This window comes from Perca flavescens, chromosome 21, assembly GCF_004354835.1.
Source record: "Perca flavescens isolate YP-PL-M2 chromosome 21, PFLA_1.0, whole genome shotgun sequence".
Lineage (NCBI taxonomy): Eukaryota > Metazoa > Chordata > Actinopteri > Perciformes > Percidae > Perca > Perca flavescens.
Genome location: NC_041351.1, coordinates 27,802,420 through 27,826,613, shown reverse-complemented (window position 1 = coordinate 27,826,613; position 24,194 = coordinate 27,802,420). Strand labels below are relative to the sequence as shown.

Genomic DNA, 24,194 nt, shown 5'->3' with positions numbered 1-24,194 from the left:
AAAAAAATTAAGCTCATTTTCCCCAGGCGCTAACTTTGTACTTAGAGAAGGGCAGATTCTCAAGCGTACCAACCTTAAAGTTATAGCATGCATCTTAGGGAGTGATATCAAACTGATACGACTGAGGTTAATGTAAAACATTAGTTCTAAAATGAATATTACCTCTATTTATATGGGTGTTGGTTTGACACCAGTGATATGGACAAGTTTGAATCTATTATGTTGTAGCCTATTAAACTGAAGTGGCCATTCATTCATTTCCATTGCCGAGCCTACTGTTTTGTTTCTGTGGGGGTCGATGACCTCCATTCCGGATTGACCAATCACATGAAAGTAGGTTACGTCGCACATGCGCAGATGCAGCAGAGTAATTTGTTGATATCCTGCTTTGGTAGTATTCATTTAGCTAGACTTTGGTTTTTCAAAGCCGAATTTAACCCCAGGCTCGGGGTTTTAATTATTTGCATTGGGCAGCAAAGTTAACTAGAACGTTATCTATATGAAGGGCTAATGGAAGACACAAGGGATTTGGTGAGTACATTTGAAACATTTTAGGGCCGCGACTCCTGTTACAGAGGATTTGCTAAGGCTAGCGCTGCTCCTTTGTTGTTATCTGTTTATGGTAACATTAGCTAGCTAGAGGATCAGCCAGCGTTAAATATTAGCAAGTTTTCAAAAAAACCAAAACCGGTATATAAATAAAATAAGCATACACTGATTATACTGCATATGTGTAGTTTGCTGGACAGTTGTGGTATGCTTTTGCGAATTAAAATTGGAAAAACAGGTTTCCGCTAGCAAGCTGTGCTAAGGCTAGTTAGCATTAAGAGCTATTTCCAATAAGGCCGCCCCCTTATTTTATCTTATGTAATAGCTTTGTATGTATTTTGTACATCTTCCATACAGCTTAGTAACGTTAAATCTTTGCTGGCTGGTACATTGTTTTTTTTCTTTCAGCCTTCTTGCTGGCTAAATGATTATTGTTAGCTCAGCCAGTTCGGGTGTCACCTGTGATGCTCAGAGGAGGAAGTAGCGCTAGACAGGCTATGTGATGTCAACAAACATTTTAACACTGGTTAGGATCATGCACACCTAATGAGCAAGAGCTGTTTGAATTTTCAGGTATTCACGGCAATAACTATAATTAGATTTTGCTTTTCAGAGCATCTATTTTTGTAGCAATTTCTCATTGGCTTCTACAGCCAGCTTCCCCGGTCACATTCCAAAGCAGATGACATGTTAAAAAAACCAGAATATCATCTAGGGAAAAATTGTGAATTGAAAATAACTACAATGGATGACTAATAATAAAAAAAAGGACTCCTGACCATTAATATGGGCTATCGGTATGACAGCCTGCACACAAATTCTTAAAATGACAGATTCATTGTATTTTGTATGTATATTTGTATATATTTCGTTTGTGTATTTCCTGCTATGGACCTACTTGTGAGTCTGAAATAAATATTTATTATTATTATTATTATTGTTGCAAAAACAATACAGTGCCCTAATTTGTTTTGTTATTAATGTCACATTTTCCTTTACAATATCGACTGGTCTTGTAGCACTACTGTCTATTAATTGCTTGTTTACTATGTTTGTTTTGTACATTTGTCTTTAAAAAATTTAATAAACAGAATTAAAAAAACAACAACCATCTGAGAGCTGAAACAAGAGTGTAAGTAAATTTTTAAGCAAAAATTGTAAAAAAAAAGTCACTGGTCCCTGCTTCTCAAATGCAAATATGGGCTGATTACCTTTTGAGTTTTATGAAAGTAAACTGAATCTATTTGGGCTTTGGATGGTCTTCGGACACAAGGAGACAGTTAAAGATTTGATGTTTTGGGAAACTGTGATGGACGTTTCACAGTTTTACAACATTGTATTGACCCTAGGGCTGCACGATATTAGGAGAATATCTAATTGTGATTATTTTGACTGATACTGCGATTGTGATATGATTCACGATATTGGAGGGAATGATCATTTTTGTGTCATTCTCATTTTCATTGAAAAATATACATTTTTTTTTTGCGAGGATCTGTACCAAACCATTTTTTTTTCTTTAGTCTGTAGGATAGGGTTTGTTGGCCAGGACATCTCTGCAGCACCACAATACTTTATTTTAGAATGGTTTAACACATATTTTGCCTTTAACAAAATTGCAATTAATTGTGCAGCCCTAATTGACCCAACAATAAATTACATCCGAACATAACCAAAAGGTGAATTGTTGACGAAGAAAATTGTTAGTTGCTGCCTATTCCGTTCATTCAGACTCTAATGCCTTTTTGTCATTTCCTTGATTGTAAAGGCTGAACGCACCCCGCGTTCAGAGCGTAAGCGGAGAGACTCGTTCGGGATGTTTGATGGCTATGACAGCTGCAGCGAGGAGTCTACCAGCAGCTCCAGCTCGGATGACAGCGAGGATGAGGTAGTGCCCTCCATCCCTGCCAGCCTGCCCATCATCAAGAACAATGGTCAAGTCTACACTTACCCTGATGGCAAGGCTGGAATGGGTTAGTACATGGAAATGTGTTTGAAATGTATGCTTCCTGTGGTGGTCAGGAATAGGGCTGGGTAGCAATAATTCAATATGATTCTTTCAATGGAATCCTTTCGTGATTAAATCATATATTGTCATATACAATACGTTGTCTAAATTGATAATAACAAGCACATACTAACTAAATTGTCTCAGAAAATCTGTTGTGAAACATTTTGAGGGAATATCATTTGAAGAATTTCCGATTTTTTTTTTTTAAACTCTATTTTTGTGCATGCATGTAAACATAGTCAGTACATAGCTGGGAAAAAAATATAAATTTTTCCTCCTATAATTTAACTTGAAACCACATTATTGATGGATTATTTATCTAAAATCTTATTGTACAAAATATTTTCTGAACGCACCCATTGTCAACCCTACAATATCGTCGCAATGTCGATATCGATGTACAGTGCTAAGCATAAGTGAATACACCCATGCTAAAGTTGCCAACTTAAGCATGGGTGTGTTCACTTATGTTTAGCACTAGGGTTGGGTGCCGAATTCAATGCTTTTAGCCACCGACCGAATTGCCTCAGAAGTATCGAAAAATGCCTCGTCATTCAATCCCTAAGGAGTAAATCTCATCAGCTAGTCCGTGAGCCAATCAGCACGCAGCATGCTTCTACCAATATCTGATAATGTCTGTGATTGGCTGTCTAACGTTACATGTCGTAGAGACACGCAGGAAAAACTCTACGTTACACAGAGATGGAACTCAAGTAAAAATATATAAAACGATTCGTGCCGTAATGTTGTAATTTCTTTTTGTTCTCCATAATTGGTATCGAAATGGGTATTGTTTGTGAACCGGTGTCAGAGTCACGGTATTGGAATCGAACATTTTTCGAACAATACCCAGCCCTACTCTGGAATATAAGCTTGTGTGTGAGGATAAGAATGATTTGCCAGCATGATGTAGTCTGATCATTTTAACGGAGCATATGGGTCTGTTTTGTGGTTCCACAGCCACTTGTGAGATGTGTGGGATGGTTGGAGTACGAGATGCTTTTTATTCCAAAACCAAGCGCTTCTGCAGTGTGTCCTGTTCTAGGAGTTACTCCTCAAATTCCAAGAAAGCTAGCATCTTGGCAAGACTCCAGGTAAGTATGCCTACTACAACAAATGTTTTCTTTTTGTTTTACTCTACAACAAATTATTTAAGCTCAAACCTATATTATTGTACAAATATTGATGTGTGCTTTGTTTTGCAAGGGCAAGCCACCAACAAAAAAGGCGAAAGTTTTGCAGAAACAACCTCTTATGGCAAAGTTGGCCGCTTACGCCCAGTACCAAGCAAGCCAGCAGAACCAGGCCAAATCGAAAGCTGGTATGTTATCAAAAAGCAGTAACGATGATTAATAGGGTAACCGTGCTGCTCTCTGTTTAGATATACTCCTGCTTTACACTCTTTCTTGTTTCCGCCAGTGGTCCCTGCAGAAACCTTTGAATGGGGTCGGTATATCTGTAGCAAAAACACGATTGGAGCTCCAGTTAGCTGTTTCAAGCATGTAAGTAAAAACTGGAGTTGAGTAGGTAGGGACCTTTCTTGACTGAATCACTTCACTGCTTCCTCTGTGCTTCAGGCCCCTATGGGGAAATGCTGGGGAGACATAGAAGAAGGAGTGAGGATTGAAGTGGTCAACACTGATTCCAACCTCTCCACTAAGGTGTACTGGATAGCAGAAATCATTAAGCTAGCAGGTAAGACTACTTCTCCAGATTGCCAAAGGAAATTTCGTTCTAGGACAAATCCACCCGAAAAGGGTCAGCTATGTTAGAATTGTCTGATTTTTCTGCATCCTTTTTGAATTTTTATTTATTTATCATTTCTGTAAAACATTGGAGTAGCTGATCTGGTTGAAATGAGTATCACAGTACTTCTGTTCCAATACAGATGTGTCACAATACAGCAAATGCATGGAAACTCACATGTAAAATAATCCCACTGAGGTGCAATACAGTGAGCTGCCCCCCCCCCACTGTTCAATAGGGTTGGGTATTGTTTTTTTTCGATACCGGTGCTAAAACAATACTTTTAAAAAGGTGCTGGTGCCTGAACCGATAAATAGGGTATTTTACAATAACTTTGAATGCACCACAAGGCTTACTAGTTTCAAGTGAATGCACCATCTGTTGTTTCTCCGACAATGGCAGCTGCAGACTGCTTAACGTCCCGCTGTTGGAATCCTCTACAGGGAAATACAGTCACACTTTACACCTTTTTAGCTGTCAGCATTTTAACCGTGTTTAATCCACCTGCTAGCTAACGATAGGCTAACGTTACCTGCTGTCAAGTGAAGTGTTAACTAGCATCACGTGCAGCGATGCTCCTGTTGCCTCTAACGTCCGTTTCAGTTTCGGTACCCAACCCAACTGTTCAGACATAAATCAATTCAATTCAATTCAATTTTATTTATAGTATCAAATCATAACAAGAGTTATCTCGAGACACTTTACAGATAGAGTAGGTCTAGACCACACTCTATAATTTACAAAGCCCCAACAATTCCAACAATTACAGTAATTCCCTCAAGAGCAAGCAGTGCGACAGTGGCGAGGAAAAACTCCCTCTTGGGAAGAAACCTCGGACAGACGCAGGCTCTTGGTAGGCGGTGTCTGACGGGCCGGTTGGGGGTGTGAATAAAAGAACAGGTTAGGATTTCTACCTTAATACAATAATCACATGCACATTGAAGGCAAGGCAGCTTTATTTAGTTGTGCTATATTTGTATAGCACATTTCAGGGCAATTCAAAGTGCTTTACGCTTTATGCTCATTGAAAGAGTTATTGGTAGCTTTCATCATTCCTCCTGTACATACTCGCCATGAGGTGATCCAATTCCAAGTGCAACTACACTGTTTAGAGATGGGAGACAAAGTCCACAGTCGTCATCCTGTGTGAAAAGCATTCTTAAGTTCAGCTGAAATTAATACGAATCAACCAAGCCAAATCATGTCGGTTTCTTTGTATTGGTAGTTTTGTGTGTATTTGTTGCTGGTGTTTTGTCCAGGCAAGAAACCTACACCTGACTTCCTGACGCACCCCCGTTTTTCCAACTGCAACTATTTAGTGCGTTGAACGCCGGGCACTTTCGCTGCTGTCAGCAGACTCCGCTCGTACCGCTATGGAAGCTTCCTGTGAAAACACAGCCGACCCAGCCCACTGTTCGGCTCATTTTGTGTAACCAATGCAGCATGACAGCATGTCGGAACCAGAAAGCTAGACAGCCAACCAATGGGTGGCTGGCTAGTTGCTAACTTGCTAACTCCTTTATGCCCCCGTGCCACACTGGTCACAAAAAGGGAGCTGAACAAAGTTGTCGGAGTGTGTGGATGAAGCATGAAGTTGTTCAATTTGACTAATTTAGCGGCTGGCTATCTGTGCCTCGTAACAATACTACTTCACTGCTCGTTTGGCCGTTACTGCAAAGCTCACCTCCGCGACTTTCCACAAGTCGGTTTATATGGAAGTTAGTCAGTATTTATGTGCTTTTTAATTTAATAATCTGGAGGTTATTGTTCCTTATACTCTTTTGACATGTGTTTTCAATCTTGGATACATATACAGTGTATACACACACACATACACACATATATATATATATATATATATATATATATACACACGCACAATCACACAATTAATACGATTAACGTACTTATCTGTGAGTGCCGGAGTTTTTTGTGTTTTCTTTTATCCTTGTGACTGCCCTGCACCCGATACACTGTCTAAGATTTAGAGCCGTGCAGGCTACTTTCCATTATGTCTAAAGTTCCATGACGACAGAGCAAACTTCATTTGATAATGAAGACCATGTGCTAGAGTTAAAAGTCTGGAAGAAGCAAGTACTGTAAGTGGCCAATGGTCATTGCTGTGCGTCGTTTGTGCAGGGTTCAAGGCTCTCCTGCGGTATGAGGGCTTCGACAACGACAACAGTAAGGACTTCTGGTGTAATCTCTGCATCCCTGAAGTGCACCCGGTGGGATGGTGCGCTTCAAGTGGCAAACCTCTCGTACCTCCAAAAAGTGAGTGTTGCGCCAAATTTGTTCAGTCTTGTTCTTGAATGCCTGTGTTTTTAGATGGTTGGTGTTGTTGCTGTAACCAATTGTTACTGTTATTTTTGTAATCTCCCTTACAGGCATACATCATAAATACTCTAACTGGAAAGCCTTTCTTGTGAAGCGTCTCACTGGAGCTAAAACACTGCCACCTGACTTTAACGCCAAGGTGAGACTCACAAATGCCTTCGTTTTAATGAGACCGTTTTTGATGGCCAGTGCCAATATCTTTAAATCAGAACAAGCTGGAAGCTTAATTAAACCTCTCCAAATTTGATAATGATTTCAGGAATGATTGGACAAAAGTACTTACTCTTAACGTTCATTTGTGTTGGACATGACATTACACTCACTCTATACATAACAAAAATAACAACTATGAACAACAATGAATCGGTTACATGTTTCCATCTTCTGGTTTTCAATTTAATTTATAGTGTCAAATCATAAGAGTAGTTATCTTTACATACACTTTACAGATAGAGTAGGTCTAGACCACACACTGTAACTTACAAAGACCCAACAATCCCCCATCAATGCTACTTCACCAATAGACTATAATAGATTATATTATATACCTAAAATAGAAGTATTTAAAACTAAGTGCTGTAATGTGAACAGTGTATAGTGCCATAGAACGATAAAATCTGAGCAGCAGTTGCTGGTTGTATTTAGCTGCTACCAGCTGACTGAGAGCCAGCTACAGGCACCGCCAGATGACGCTCCTTTCAGGCACCGTGGTAGTGGAGTTTAGCCAGAAAAAGTGAGCGTCATGCGGCGTAAGTATTTTTTTCCCGACGCGAAGTGACTTTAGCTTGAAAGCTCTGTATTTTCCATTAAATATTGAAGTGCAAATTTAAGTGTTTGGAATACCTGGCACTATATCCATTGTATTGCAAGGGGGATTTCATTCTTGCATGTTCTGTTTTGTTGTGCATGATTAAAAAAAAAAAAGCTTTTTCCCAAATAGCCCCCTGGATATACAGATATAGAGAAATATGATTCATAGTAATTATAGCAGTGGGTGTTATGGAACAGTGGTTTTGCTTTTTGTTAAATCAATGTACGATTTGTCACCATAGGTACACGAGAACTTGCAGTACCCCTTCAAGAAGCTAATGCGCGTAGAGGTGGTTGATAAGAACTACCTGTGCCGGACACGGGTGGCGCTGGTGGAGCAGGTAATCGGAGGTCGCCTCAGGCTGGTCTATGAGGAGAGCCAGGACGGGTCGGATGACTTCTGGTGCCACATGTACAGCCCCCTCATCCATAATATAGGCTGGTCGCGCAGCATCGGACACCGCTTCAAACGATCCGGTGAGTTTGGAAAAAATCTAGTTACACTTAAGTTTAGGTGGTCTGTGCGTGTACAGTATCTTTAAAAAAAATAAAAAATAAAATGAATTCCTTTTTTAGGATAACTGGTATAAGCAGGGTGTGATAAACACTGAGGATCCAAAACATTGAAGATGTTAAATACTATATGTAAAATCTGTATTGTTTTCTATCTTTTGCTATTTGAGGGATGTGTTGATCACCCAGCATGTTACAAGTTTAATACTGAAAAGCTTTAAAGGATAATCCTGGCAACATTCTATATTTTTGCTATTGTCAACAAATCCCATAAACCAAAACCAAGAGTGTGTTAATCTGTCGGTCAATGCTTCCCGACTTCCCTACCCAAACTTGATTCACAAATTCATAGTTTCATTTAAAAAAGAAGAAGAAAAGACTCAATTATCTCTAAAACAGCTGGTCACTGTCGTTTTTTAACAAACCTTACTCAAAAAGGAGGAAATAGTGCATTTGTTGGGGGTTGCTTTCAGGTAGCAGGATGGTTTACATTGAGTGGTTTCCTAATAATAATGAGACTTGTTGAAGAAAATGTTTAGAAATATATTTTGTCAGACTTTTAGATAAAAAAGCTATGGAAAATGGCGAAAGATTTTACTTAAAGTAATTTAGTTTTGCACTTTTCATAAAGCTGGGGGACTTGGGAGACAGATTTTTGGTCAGTATGGTATGGTCAAAATCAAAGCAGCAGAGGCCCATTTATCCTAACTTTTAGTTACTACTGTAGTATCATTCAATTTTAAAAGAAATGATTTGCCTCGAAGCTCTCTTTAATTAATGTTACCAACGTATCGCTCACAGTGTTTCCGCACGGAGGATTATTACTGTCGCTGCTGGCGACACATGCCATGAAGACTGATTACAAAATGAAGAAAGAGCGTAAGGGGCTAAGAGAAGAGACAGGCTGGAGAAAACGACAGTGTCCAAAGTTTGGAATCAGTTGAAATGTAATTGAAACTAAAACTCTGTACAGGGTGTCTACTGCAAAATCAAACTAGCTTACCACGATAATAGCACGACGTCAATGCTTCAGCATCGCAACAGAAAACATGGAGTCTAATGGCGTTTTTCCATTACATGGTACCTGATCGACTCGCCTCGACTCTACTGCGTTCGTTTTCCTTGGCAGATTTTAGTATCACCTCAGCGTGGCTGGTCGTCATAGCGACTGCCGTGGGCGTAGCTTAGTAGCTTGCTTTCCCATTGACATATCCCCAAGGGGTAAGCTTCGCGTCAGAACTCGAGCCATCATGGCGCCATTTTGTTGCTAACTGGCCATCACCTCCTGTTAGCATTCCGCTGACCGCCATTTTTTTTTTACGTCACTTGACAGCAAATAACTTTACATCTGAAGCGTTTAAAGACTCTATTTGTCCGTTGTTTAGTTCCAAAGAAACACGACAATGTATAAAAGGCTCCATTACCTCACGTTATGGCTCCGTAGCAGACGTTTTTGTAAATATAAGCTAACGATTGTGTCATAACCAAGTGACTTACTGTCGCATAGTAGAGGAATTACCGTATAGTACAGGAGAAGCTCGCAGGCAGTTTCGACTTACATGAGATGTTTAGGTTTAATTACTAATGTTAACTAGCATGTTAGTGATCAATAATTAGCCTGTGCCCATGTTATCTCCTTACATACACCTACAGTCTCCGTATCTGTAAGATTGGGAATGGTTGAGATTTCTCTTGGCACAGCTACCAGAAGACTTACAACTTTCAGACACGTTGCTCACATCACATTCTCTCAGTTGGAGGCTGCGCAGTAAAGCTGGCCATCACCGGAAAAGTGCTTCTAATAGCCTTCACTGGTCTCCGTCCAGAGCAACGGGGTCTATTGGTCCATTATATACTGTCTATGCATATCCTCGATGCATTTCCTGGTTCTCCGTCTCCGTAAACAACATGATATCAAAGAGATAGTTAACGTTTACTGCTCCAGATTTCCCACCGTGGTCACATATATATGACTCTAGAGTCGCTACTCGCTTTGTTTCTCTCACAGATATCGCCGTCACTCTTTCACTTCTCCCTCGCTCACTAGCTCCCCACACACACACACATACGGCGACTCGACACACACACATCACACATGCACACACCAGCGCACCAGTATAACCATCAGGCCACTTGTATGCTACAGAGAAAGCTCTGCGTGGAGCCTCTGGCAGCAAAAAAAACACCGCTGGCTAAACTATTTAAAAATGCCGTCTCTCGCTAGCAATGCAGTGATCAGTGACGCTTCTTTCCGACCAATCAGCAGCCTGCAGGGTTTCACGTCACCTTCTCGGCTCGCCTCAGCTCGCTTGGAACCTCGACTGAGCAGGTACTAAAAAAACTACCTGTTAGCAGGTACCAGGGACTTTTTTTCGTAATGGAAAACCAAAAAAGGCGAGTAGAGTCGAGGCGAGGCGAGTAGGTACCATGTAATGGAAAAGCGCCATAAATGAATCCTCCATTCCACGAAGCGGACCAGACAAAAGTAAATCACGCAGTCGTATGGACGATGAAACTACACCAAACACAACTACCACCAAAATCAAAGACAAGACAATATGTAGCGGTGACCACAGTTTGATCTAAAGAGCCGGAAAAACAGATCTGTTGCACACCATTTTCTCTCACTCTCTGTCTTCACGGAGAAACCGCTGATCAACGACCTAATAGCATAAAGTACAACAGAGCTGTGTAACATTGTAATCAAATATATAAATGAAAATAGGTTGAGTATAACTAATATTTACATATAGGCCTATATACAGATCAGTCTCAGGTTGAAACTTTTAGTTCTGAAAGTTAAGTTGCACAACTTGGGTTAATGTTTATGTATGTTTAATGTCTGCCTTAGTTTGAGGTTGTTATTGCATTTCAGAAAATGTTTTCTTTAAAAACAATGTAATGTGGCACTTAAATGCACTTAATATATTTAGTTTTTTGAGAGATTATATTGTAAGCAATGTAGGCAATAAAATTGTTGCTTTTTCCAAAAATTAAACCAAACTATTGTATATTATCGCTCTTCAATAAAACAAAAGTATTTTTTAACTGATTAATCGATGAAATAATCGGTAGAATACGCGATTACTAAAATAATCGATAGCTGCAGCCCTACTCTGAGTAGTAAAGTGACTGGCTTCTAAAAAAAACTTTATTTTTAGCTGCAGTTTGAAATCTGTACTGTAACTAAAAAGCACTATGGATGATGTCCATTAATGAAAGTTACTCTTAAAATGTTGTGTTCACACTGGCCACTTCCCTGAAGCCCAGCTCATTCTCAGCTTCATCTGTCTGTATTCTCTAAACCATTTAATGGTCATGGAGTTCTTTTTTTTTAGGGTTTATATTGCTGAAGCATCTTCAGCTCAGGCAAGTAATTTTGGTATCAATTTATTTTTTTTCAGATGTTACAAAGAAAATTGAGGGTCAAGTTGATGCTCCTGCACTGTTCTTCCATAAGGTAAAACTAATTTTTTTTTTCTTTGCAATCCTAAAAGCCTCTCTTTAGAAACAGTCCTACAGCTGTTGTTTAAATTGATAATCAGTCATTGCAGACCTGGGCCCTTTTTATTTGTACGTGGATAGCTATTAATCCTGAATAGAAAATTGAGGATTTTTTGGTTCTTTGAAGCTACTTAAAGTTCATTAGCAACTGTTGTCAGAGCAACAATTTCTTTACCCCAAACCTGCAAAGGTGGCAAACTTGTTGACAGTTAGCCGGATCATGACCCCGGCGTTTTACGGCGACCCCCTTACATGAATTGATAGTAATGGCTTGCCAACATGTAGGTCATTGAAAAGTCATTATGATCCACTGGTGTAATATCACAATTTAATTTTTATAAATGAAGTTACCTCTACTATACTATACATGATAAAAGAACCAATCCAAATGTAGTTACTGCAGATTGAGATACTGTAAAAAGACAAAAAAAAACATTGACTGTTAAGACTAATGGGGCCAGGTGTTAAACAACAAAGTAACGTTACCTGAAAACAGCGTGTAGTGTCTTTTTAGCATCTCACATCACACTTTCAGTCACTATGACCACTACTACGGTCAGAAACATTGTGCCAAAATATGAACAATAATGTCGCTGTCAACGGGCTTATCTGCTAATGTTAGCAACCGTTTTTCATGTTGGTTTTGAGCGGTATGCACCCCCACTAACCTCAAACTGTTTTAAAACGTAACGTTAATACAGCGTGTCAGAGGAATACAGCATCTCCTGCAGCGTTCGCTAACGTTAGCTTCTTGTCTGATAAACCGTGAATCCATGTCCACAATGCTATTTTCCAATAAACTGTAGCTGTCATAGTTCGGATTTCATGTCGTGGCTTTTGTCGCTGTTTGTCACTTTGCCTAAGATTGAGTGACAAGTAGTACTTGCCCCAAAAAAAGAGTAGAGTAGAAAGAGTAGAGTTGACTCTTACCTGCTGCTTCCCGTCTGTCAGAAAAGAACCATACCATCTAATAATGAAGGGGGTTCACCTTCGTCTGTTGTAATTTACATAACAGTGTCTGAGGGAGAAGGCCTGGTGGGCTTTTAGATCTAATATAGAGTGAATATTGATGCATCTAAATGACCGTTTCCACTGTCCTTTAAAAACGCAAGACTTCCCCAATGTTACACTTTTTAAACATGTCCAACTGATGTCATTATTATGGCATGCTAATACAATGCCTGATTAAACCATATTTTAATAATTATCCCCAATTTGAATTTGTTTCTATCTGAATGTGTTTCAGGTAAAAGATGTTGACCAGAGTGGTGATTGGTTTAAAGATGGAATGAAGTTAGAAGCCATTGACCCCCTCAACCTCTCAGCTATATGTGTAGCCACTGTAAGAAAGGTACGTGTATTTCTGGACTCCACATTATTGAAATGTGATGAAATCTTGCTTCGTTGAGTAAAAGAAGGATTAGTTCTTGTCGTTTATGTTAAAATGTCTTTCACTCGACTGCTCCAGACTGACTTCAGCCATTTTGGTTTTCTGTAGGTGTTGGCAGACGGGTACCTCATGATCGGGATCGATGGTTCGGAGGCAGTGGATGGATCAGACTGGTTCTGCTACCACGGCACCTCCCCTTCCATCTACCCTGTCGGCTTCTGTGAAATCAACAACATTGATCTTACGCCCCCTAGAGGTACTGGACACTCATGTCTTTGTTTCTTTAAGCTCTTCATGAATGAAAATAAGCAGTTGATCCTATTGAGAGGACCACAGCGGTATGGAAGATTTAAAGTGCCTAAATGTGTCTAAATCACTTGAGAAGTTTGTAAACTTATGTAGCTCAGTCTAGCTCAGTCCACACAGTTGGTGCAATCACATTCTCACCACAAACAAACCGCTCCAGAGTTCGATTGAAAGCCTACCAAGACCAATTTTCATTTAAGTGTGCATTTAAGTGCGTTGCTATTCGGTCGTATATGGGACCAGGTTTTGGTACCCAACCCTATTAATAACTAAATGATATAAGTTTTCATGCCATAGTAAAATCTAATAACAACAAAGAAATAAAGGTGTATTAGACACTGGCATTAGTTTTCATAAGGAGATGCAAGGGAGCTTTCTCTTTTTCACAGTATACTCGCACCAAGCCCTATTGATATTCCTTAAAAGGGCCAATCGCAAATGTAACTAAATGTCCAGTTAAAAGTAATGTCCCTCCAGCTGGCTAACCACAGGTGTTGGCGATGAAAAGCTTTGTCCATCGTTCCGCCCTCAAGCTGTGATTGGACAGTTGATTTTGGCATGAATAATGCGTCTCCATCTCAAAAAGGAACATGTTCCCTTGCATCTCCTGATGAAAACTAACGACCATGCTTTGCATTTTTATTTAGGCATTCATACATAGCCTCTACACTGTACTTCTCTTTTAGGTGAATTTGTTATGGTTAGAAGTAGTTTGATAACATCTTCTTGCATATGGTTTTTTAATGTTCTGGTCTCAACACTGGTTCTCTTCCCCAGGGTACACTAAACTGCCATTTAAATGGTTTGACTACCTCAGAGAAACAGGTTCAATAGCTGCTCCTGTCAAGCTCTTTAACAAGGTAGGCTTCATTGATGGTTTCTCCACTGTATTTGTGTTAAGCTCTTATCATTCTGAGTTTTAATGTGTTTGGTATTATTTTTCTGGTTATTAATAACAGCAACAGATAAAGAAATAAAAAAACAACAACAGGGTATTATACCACTACATCTCAAAACCAAAAGTAGCAGGTTTAACAGAGCATCATGATAAGTTGCATTATGATTGGGGATATCAGTCAATTTATTTAGAACATTTAACACACCACACAAAATAAAACCCCTCCTTACACCCTTCTAACCTTCCAAACCCATCCCTACAACCTCCAGCCTGTCACCAGGGCATGGAGAACGCTATTGTGCACATCTTAGAAGAAGTGTAACCACACTTCCGACCTCTTTATCGGCATAAAATTAATTGAAACCAATGGGCCTCTGGTAGGGAAACGCATTCAAAAATGACACTTGTGACAAAGTGAAAGATATTGTGTTCACCCTCTCCTTTTCATATAGCCCCATATTTTTTTCCATTGTTCCGTCTGATGAATGGGATTCAGGATTTATCAGTGCTTCTCCACTGTTTGCAGGAACATATATATTCACCAGTAGCTTACTGCTTACTAATGTTTGTGCTTTGATTTGATGTAAATTAGTAAAAATTGTGTTATTTACTGTCCCGCGTCTTCTAGGAGATTCCCAATCACGGTTTCCGGCAAGGCATGAAGCTGGAGGCTGTTGATCTGATGGAGCCGCGGCTGGTGTGTGTTGCCACGGTGACAAGGATTGTGCACCGGCTACTGAGGATCCACTTTGACGGCTGGGAGGATGAGTATGATCAGTGGGTGGACTGCGAGTCACCTGACCTCTACCCCGTGGGCTGGTGTCAGCTGACTGACTACCAGCTCCAACCCCCCGCCTCACAGAGTAAGAACACAAACACACTTTCAACTGGGTAGCAGAATTTATTTCTAGTGCATTTTAGATAACACTTCATTACGTAATTGTATGTACAATATATCTGCAATCCCATCGGTATCGGACGATGTTAGTCTTTTTGTTATACATTGGCATCTGTCCGATGAGCAAAACTGGCCCGATGTCAACAACCGATGGTTATTTCCGTCTAGCTGCCATTGTGTGTGTCAGGGCGGCGCTGGTGTGTCTGTTTTTTGTGTGTGGCCATGCTGAGTTTGTGACACAGTGAGGCAGCACAGGTAATGGAGACTCTTTGTTTACATACTGCTTGATGCTTTTCACTGTGAAAAAAGGATGAGAGAGAGAGAGCTACCGTGGAAGTGTGGTGTTATTTTGAGCCTTGTTAGTGGTGTAGAAAACCACAGATGTTGATTTACAATCTATTGCTGACATTAGGAGAAACTCATAAGAGGTAAAAACAGGAGGGTATACATCAAAAGGGCAACACATCGGTGGTTTTCTACACCACTAACAAGGTGGTTTAATTGCTGCAGTTGAACTAGACTTTCATTCAGTTATACACTTCTGAGTTATAAAAGTAGCCTAACATTATTATTATTAATTACATGTATATAGCGCTTTATCATAGACACTCAACGCGCATTTGGGGGGAGGGGGGGTGGGGACTGCTCTCTAACACCACTAATGTGTAGCACCCAGCTGGGTGATGCACGGCAGCCATACAACGCCAGACGCCAGAACGCTCACCACACATCAGCTAGTTAGGGAGGGGGAGGGGAACATATTTTTTAGTGGTGGGGGAAACCGTAGAACCCAGAGAAAACCCACGCAGACACGGGGAGAACATGCAAACTCCACACAGAAAGGCCTGGTTTTGGTGGCTATAACTTGTTGAGAGGAAACAATGCAGTGAATCTTTGTGCAAATAAAGAAAGACATTGCTTTTCCAAATGTACAGTGTTTACACATTTTTCAGTATTTATAACATATGATTATCATAGAAACCTGTTTTATACAGATCATATCGACATCGGTAAATATCTTGTAATCTTTATTAGCCAAAATGTTCATATCCGTGCATCCCTACTATTTTCCATGTCAGTCTTGTGTCTGAGAATGTCTTCTAGTCGGTTTTCAATGTCTCTAGATAACAGTTCCTTAATACTACCAACATGGTCACATTACCAGAAAAGGTACAGTGCACACAAGGCTAAATACACAGAGAGAGATAATGTATGAAATGCATATCATGTATGAATTATTGTTTGTTATAGCTACACAAAGAAAGGAAAATCTGTTTAAAACAAGAGTTATTGTGAATGAGCCAGTCTTGAGCTGTTGAGGAGTAGTCCACCAGTTTCATCGATTAGTCCACCAGTAAATTTTATGGCAACTATTGGGACAATCAAGTAATCATTTACGATGCGCTTAATAAGGCCAGTATCCGTGTCGATACCGATACTACATATCTACTACCAAGGTATCCCTAATTGTAGGTTGTGCTAGTATATGCTCTATTTATGATACGATTTGTTTTCTTGGTTTGTGCCTCACCTCACTTTACCTCACTGTCCACAAATGTCCTATAGTTTCCTGTCTTATGGTATTCTTTCAGGTAACAGAGAATTGCCTCAATCTGTACCCAAGCAGAAGAAAAAGGCCCAGCAGTATAAAGGCCAAAAGAAAAGTGAGTAATCCGTCGTGCACTGTCGATTTGTTTCGCTTCACTCCTTCCTTCTCCTTATCCTGTTCCTCTAACTGTCACTGGCTACACTCGTGGTAGAAACTCTGCTGCTGCCAGATTGGCCATCTGCTCGGTGTGTCAGGGGTATTTTCATCGGACCTCTTGTGTCACATTGCTGGGTGTTGTAGAGAGATGAACGTTCTGTCTTTTCCCTTTTGAGTGGGATAGTTTTTAACACAGTGCCTGCACACTTGGGTGCAAAGTGTTTGAGATACTTCAGGTATTTAAGAGCAGAAGGCCTGGTGTTGCATCCCAAAGAGGTCCACATTTTTACACACAAAAGTTGATGCTAATGCTAAATTGGTAATTTTTTTGCTGAACTCAAGCAGTAATATGGAAGTCTATGGCTGCCAATATAAAAAAGTATTTTGATCAAATTGAAATGCCATTTGTGTGCACAGAATGTATGACAAAATCCAAATGAATTAATGAAAACTTCACTGACATAAATAGTTTCATGTGTACTCCTAAGCATACCATTCCAATAATGATAATGAATTTGCATGTGGAATGGACTTGTGCAAGCTAAACTTGAAAATATTATTGCAACCTGAACTTTTGAGTTATAAGGAATTATGATTTTGGCTCATAACCTTTTCGTGGTATTTATTTTTTTGAAGATAGTTGGGAGAACTGCCATTACAAAATGTGCAAATGAAAATGAGTTTTCTGTAATATAAGGATCCTCCCAGGTCTCTTTTGTCAAATCTGTGGAAGTCCAGCATTATGAAAATGATCATAATGAAAATAACCACTGAAACGGCCAGTCAAGTTACCCAGACATCAGGAGATTATTTAACAGTGTAATTTGCACATAGTTTAGGTTGCACATTACGCTTTCAATTTAAAAATAAAAATTATCTCTCTTGTTCAATTAGATTTTTTTTTTTTTTTAAAGACATGAAAATGGAAATTTAGATTTTTATGTTGCCATACCTCATGGGCATGCAAATAGAAAATGCTAATTGAATTATTAATTATTTAAATATTGGCAGTCACAGACTTTCATACATTTGTTATAGTTGCTTTAGCCTTGTTCCTGGTAGCTAACAGTGTATTTGCTTACTTGGGCTTGGCAGTCTGATCCCAGCTTACCAGGGGCTTATTCAGATGGGCATATTGATGCAAGAAATAACAGTGTGAGGTTAAATAAATAAAAAAATATCACCCTGAGCTGTAAACTTTTTAACCTTTTTTCATAATACATATTCTAAACAACAAGAACGGTTGAATTGAACCCCTGTGTGTAATAAGCCCCTGGTAGCTTACCCGAGTCTGGCTTGGTGTTTAGAGAGGAAGATTCCGGTTGGTCGACGGCCCTTCAGTCAGGCAGGCAGGAGGAGGAGCAGCTTCTCGGGGGACGAAGAACAGAGTCCGCCCCCTTATCCTGCCCAGGGGCCCTCTCGGCCCCGACCCCGAACCCACCTCCACCAAACCCACAAATCAGGTAACGTCACACTAACGATAAAACCAGCACGGCGCCGAGCCTTCTGAAGCTCGGCGGCATTTTTAACAGAAGACCGTCCTCTGAGTCCCGCGCACAGGGCCTCGCCGTGGAGCTGGATGCTGCTGATGCTGCATGTTCTACTCTTAAACCAACCTCGTTGTCGTTGTTTTTCACATGAATATTTCCTCGTGCCAGTGAAGGTCTGTTCGTTTAAAGTGCTCATATTATGCTTTTTGGCTTTTTCCCTTTTCCTTTATTGTGTTATATATCTTTATAGTTATAACGTTATAGATTTACAAAGTGAAAAAGCCCAAAGTCAAGCCCAAAGGGACTTACCATCTCCAACAGAAAACACTGTTCACAAACTGCTCCAAACAGCTCTATTGTAGTTGCTCATCTAGCTGCTAGCATGGCACGCCCTCATACTCTGCTTCTGACTGGCTAGTAGTCCTTACCTAGCTACTGCACACTGCGACTCTCAAAAAAGATGGAACAGAAGTTGAGATGTCTCACTCTATAGCTAAAACAGAGAGCTCAACACACAGGGTGAAAAGAGGAGCTGCAGCAATGTGCAGTACAACAAAAATATGGTGTTTTTTGAAAATGAAACCATGTAAACCTATTCTGGTCTAACCTCTAAATACAATTTATGAACCTGAAAATGAGTATAATATGAGCACTTTAAGTTTCAAGCAGTCATATGGCATGTTTTGTTTTATTTGATATTTGTTGAAGTAGTTATCTTGATGCTAATCATGCATGGGAAGTTAACATTAACACCTGGAACAAAAACAGGCCCGTCCAGGATTTTACTCCCAAGTACACGAACACAACTGGCTCACCTGTGCCGCTGTTGTCTCTCATCTGTCTCTGCCCTGTCTGTAGAGTCTCTCCTGCGAATGAAAGAGGAGACGGCTGAGGTAGACGAGTTCACCTTCTCACAGGGCACCTCCGACCAGGAAAGCAACGGCTCCGGCAGCTACTACATCAAACAGGAGCCCTGAGGTCGGGGCGGAACAGGACACACCTCTGGAAAACCCCAGCAAGGTCAGGAACTCGGAGAGTCAAACTAGTCTCGAATCTCACTCGGACCAACGCCACAGGCCTTCTACGGAGTCAGTACAGGAGATGCCGATGACGAGCAGAAGGGGGCACTTTCATGCTTCTGAAAAATCCTGAAGGGAACATCCCTCTGAACCATTTTCTAACCTTGTAGCTGTGTGTGCACATAATCACTCGCAAAACCTGGGTCACATACGTTTGGGCATTCTCTTTCCTACCACCCACGGATGACGCAACATCATTCTCTCCTCTCCTGTCTGGAACTTCAATCAGACGAGATATTCGGATGGATTAAAAAAAACTAAAATCAACACTTTCTCTCACAGAAACGAGAGTCCTGCAAGTCGACACCAGCCCACCCTGCCACAATCTGGGCCGCGCACAGAGACCTGTAGAAACTGTGAGAACCATTTATTGAGCCAGGTCTAGGTGTGTGTCTGTGTGTCTGTGTGTGTGTGTGTGTGTGTGTGTGTGTGTGTGTGTGTGTGTGTGTGTGTGTGTGTGTGTGTGTGTGTGTGTGTTGTTTTCAGGTCAGAGAGTCAGCCACTGAACGAACGGCCTGAGGAGAAAAGAGAGGCTGGGAGTAAGAGGAACACAGTTGTGTATATTTTGATTATTTTCTTCTGAACAATATTGCCAGGTGGACTTATACTTTGTTAATAGTACTTGAAGTTTTTTTTTTTTTTTTTTTTTTATGATTTTGGAGTTGTTTTTGTCTTAATGTACTTTCTTTTTTTTTTGCATTTACATTTTTGGTGGCTGTGTGGAAAACTTAATGTGCTTTGTTCGATAAAAGTGATTATATTCATATAGAATGTGGAGACCTATTCAGATAGAACTACAGAGTATAAATATAAAGGATTGTGATTTGAAGAGAGATCTTAGTACAGTGCTGCTCAGCATTACTGACATTTTTTAGTTGCTTATTTTTCTTCCAATATTTGCCAGAAGATTTCCACAGCTGCAGTCATTTCTGATTCAACTATTACAGAGGCAAAATCTAATTCAGTTTCAACAATATCATTCATATTAGGGCTTTTTTTTTTACCACCTATGATTAATCAAAGTCACCGTAATTAAATAGATTCTACAACTAATATTTTATTTGTTGATTAATACTTTGAAATATATAGTTATGTGGCATTTCTCAGACAGCATCTGAGGGGTGACATTAACATTTCTCTCTCTATTGTAGAACCAATTTGATTTTATGGTGTGTGTGTGTATATATGAAAAATTTAAATGGACATGGTGCAGCTTTAAATAGTAATCCATGACCATTGTTTTATTTAATTACAGAAATCCTCTCGCACATTCCATTGGGCTTTCACTAACTCTGCCCATTTGTACATCTGAATATCCTTCAGCTATATTAAGTGGGCATCGTGGGGAAGATCTGGTTTTTGATACAACTACTTTTTATGTCACAAAACTATGACCTTTGAACAACATTTCATTTGCTGTCCAGCTGGTAAACCTGCCTGTAGATTACTGTAGTAGATTGCATTAGGATAAGCTTAATCAGGAGAGCACATATATAATGTGGCAACAGTGTATGGTGGCTTGATACCTTAATGTGGAGTTTTAGTAGGGACCTATCACAGAAAGCAGAGCTCTCACAATGCAACTAACTTGCTGTACCAAGAATTTAGTAGTGCTTATGAGCCCAGGAGTGGCCCCCGCTGAAATGTATGAGTCATTGGGAGTATTTCACTATCTTTGTGCTGTAATTTTGAACAGAAATGATAAAGCTGTGGAGATAAGCTTTTTTCCATATAAAAAAAGAGAGAAAAGAAATCACCTTAGTTTTAAAGAAATACTAAATGAGAAACAAATGGCATAGTGTGACTGTAAGTGAGCTGCAGGGTATGTTGTATAAAAGCGAAACCTTACTGGTATGATAGGGTACACTCTGACATGTTATTCTCACTGTCCAACCCTACATTATGTACAATATGTACTTTGACCTTTTACAGTTTGGATGTAGCTGCTGTCAGGGACGAACCTCAGTCTTATCGGACAGACAGACACGCTGACCGATGTTGGCCTCAAGTGTCAGCCAAACCGTACAGTACAGTATATTCAAATATTGTAGATGCTGGCAGGTACTTCACTTACATACTGTCAAAGGTTTCACTACAGCAGTGTTTGAGACTGCAGATGCGTGTGTGTCTGTTGTCTTTTGGACCATGTCTGCTGTATTTATACCCAGAGGAGGACAAAGCTCAAAGTTCCATCTGGAACTCCTCCTCACCCCTATGGAGTCTGAAGTATGCCATGAGATTTATAGACTTATTCAGTATTAAATTATAGTCCATTAATACATTTTAGAAAATCAAATAGAAATAGTTCATTTTTTATTTTGATAATGCATTACAAATTGAAATTGGAAAAAAAAAAACATTACATGAAAATATCCTTATTCTGTCTGTAAGTGATGTATTGATAGTTGGATTTTAAAATGCAATGGCAGAAAACCTTTTTATTTAAAGAAATCCCAACATACAACCCACATAGTGCCTTTCTCTACAGCCAGCTGTGTTTGCTGGACGGCCTGTGGATTTGAGGTCCATATGTAATATTGAAGTAACGCACTGTTATTCTAGTTACTTATAATACTTAATTTAAAGATGTGTAAGCAAAGTAAAATTGAGAAATCATTTTGTGATTTCTTTTTTTTAATGCATTACTTAAATTTAAATTCAATTAATGTATAATTTCTTTTCAAAAAATTAGTAACTTATTGATGAATATAATTAAACAATGAAAAAGTGGCACACTTAAGACTCCATACTTCAGCAAGTGTAGCGTCAGACTTTGGTTTCTGTTATTGAAAATAAGAGGTTGGACTCATCAAACAGTTTCGTTGTCCATATGCTAAAAAGAATGTTAAATATTGTGTTAGGGTAATATGCAAAGCATTCATGATTTTTTTTTTTTTATTGCTTAGGTTTTTTTCATGTCAGAGCCATATGTATGCAAGCTAGTTTATGTTTCACCTGAGCCACAGAATAACAGGTTTGTTGTCAATAATGAAACATGAAAATGCACTGCTTTTCCAATAAATAGTCTTTGAGGGCAGCATTCACATAACACGACAGCATCTAAAAGTGGCATAAATACATAGATTCTATATATATATATATGCTTCATGACTATGATGGTATGGAGTTACAAATCCTGATTAGTCAGAAATCCATGCTTGGCCGTGGAAAAGACTAGACTCCTTTCATTCTTCTTAGAGCTAAATCTTTGCAGCTGTTTATCTACTACCTCCTGATGCTAGCCACGTTTAGCTAAAACAAGACGAAAAATAAAAACCGTGTGAAATAGACTATGGCATTGTGTTAGCATATGCAAATGAAGATGATTACCTAAAACGATCCACTTGAAGACTAGACACCAAACATGGAAAGAATTTTATCACAGCACATGAGGTAGTCTTCTAATTAGAATGATATGCAATAATAATAGAGCCCATATTATTTTGCTATGTTAAATAAATCGTATAGCACCCTCAAATGTCATGATCACTACATTAATATAATTAACAGATGAGATAATTTAACAAAATGGTATTGTATAACTGTGATTTTTGTGAGCATGGGTTCACATACAGAATACTCACTGTATGGCCAAAGGCTGTATTGAAATGCAGAGCAGATTTAAAACTTCTCAGTGACGGTAAAAGATCCATCATTTCTCTTTCTACCAGTAAGGTTCATCATTAGATTCTCAGGAAGTTTGTTTCTTTCTTTTTCTTCTTTCTTTTTCTGTTTTGGTTGTAAGGGTCATAACTGCAAGTCTGAATTAGCTGGGTTTGAAAAGCTCAAATGCGTTTGCATCATGTGCATCTTTATGGTGAAAGAAAATATGTGTCGTAATAACTAGAAATCTGTTAAGCAACTGAAATGTAATATAAATACCATTGAATTCATAGGAGCTATTTAATCAGCTGTCTGGTGGTGTTAATTTCCATCTTTGTTGTATGCACGAATTCAGATAGAAATTGCTTAAAAATGATATATAGTCTAGTTCATTTTTATCTGAAGGCAAGTGCACCATTATTATCATCTTGAACAAGTTAATTATGTATCTCATCCTGACTATGAGGGTTTCTTCCTCTTGTTTTAGACATGCATTCGACTCTTTCAAAATCAATTCAAATTTTTTTTAATTGCACCATTTTAAATGAACCTGAAATACATTTTAAAGACGACAATTCAAATCACAGCAATTCAAATGGATAGTTTTCAGAGTTACAGTGCTGCTCGTGAGTATAGGAACCCATGCTAAAGTTGACTAAAAAGGAATAAAACAAATCATCTTAATGCCTTAATTACAAAAATTAGGAAAAATCCAACCTTTAAGGACACATATTTTCTTTTTGAAAAAATAAATGTTCTTCCTTATCCATGAAATAACTGGCCTTTAAAAATAAAAATCTGCCTGCCTCTATGGGAATTTAACGTAATTAAATATATACTTATGCCCCCTGTATTTTAAGGAAGAACATTTATTTATTTAAGATAAATAGAAAATTGAAAATTGGTGATTTTCCTAATTTTTTCATTTAAGGCATTAAGATCAATTTCTAAAAGATGATATTTTTATTCCTTTTTTTTAGCATGGGTTCCTATACTTATGAGCAGCACTGTATATGTGTGTGTGTGTGTGTGTGTGTGTGTGTGTGTGTATATATATATATATATATATATATATATATATATATATATACAATTCAGTGGTATTTAAAATTAAGTATCCCGTAGTGGTTACATTTCACATTAAGGTATTCATTTGCTTTCAAGAGTAATTATTAGGGCCATTTTTTACTTCCATACTGTTAAACAAAAAAGGTCTTATCTCACTAGCTACTTTGTGTATTTTTGTCCATGTTTTGTAGTTTTTTAATCTGTCTACATGTTAAATTCTACATTTAAATGAGTCACAAACACATGGATGTTTGTTGCTTTTTGTAGCTTGATTTTTTTTTTTTTTT

General features: G+C 39.0%; 1 protein-coding gene across 2 annotated transcripts; it reads left to right on the top strand.

The window, feature by feature from the left end:
- Nucleotides 1–367: 367 nt before the first annotated feature.
- On the top strand, nt 368–23,550 carry mbtd1 (mbt domain containing 1). Of its 2 annotated transcripts, XM_028568369.1 has the most exons (18): nt 513–531; nt 1,641–1,681; nt 2,318–2,522; nt 3,521–3,654; nt 3,767–3,881; nt 3,980–4,062; nt 4,138–4,255; nt 6,446–6,580; nt 6,694–6,782; nt 7,696–7,930; nt 11,371–11,426; nt 12,717–12,821; nt 12,969–13,116; nt 13,944–14,026; nt 14,693–14,927; nt 16,555–16,626; nt 17,975–18,130; nt 19,016–23,550. In XM_028568369.1, exons 3-18 carry the CDS (start codon nt 2,366–2,368, stop codon nt 19,132–19,134), a joined length of 2,040 nt encoding a protein of 679 aa, XP_028424170.1. In that variant the 5' UTR covers nt 513–531; nt 1,641–1,681; nt 2,318–2,365; the 3' UTR covers nt 19,135–23,550. The 2 variants fall into 2 exon arrangements, with proteins under 2 accessions (XP_028424169.1, XP_028424170.1); XM_028568368.1 differs by lacking the exon at nt 1,641–1,681 and having other exon boundaries at nt 368–531.
- Nucleotides 23,551–24,194: the final 644 nt, after the last annotated feature.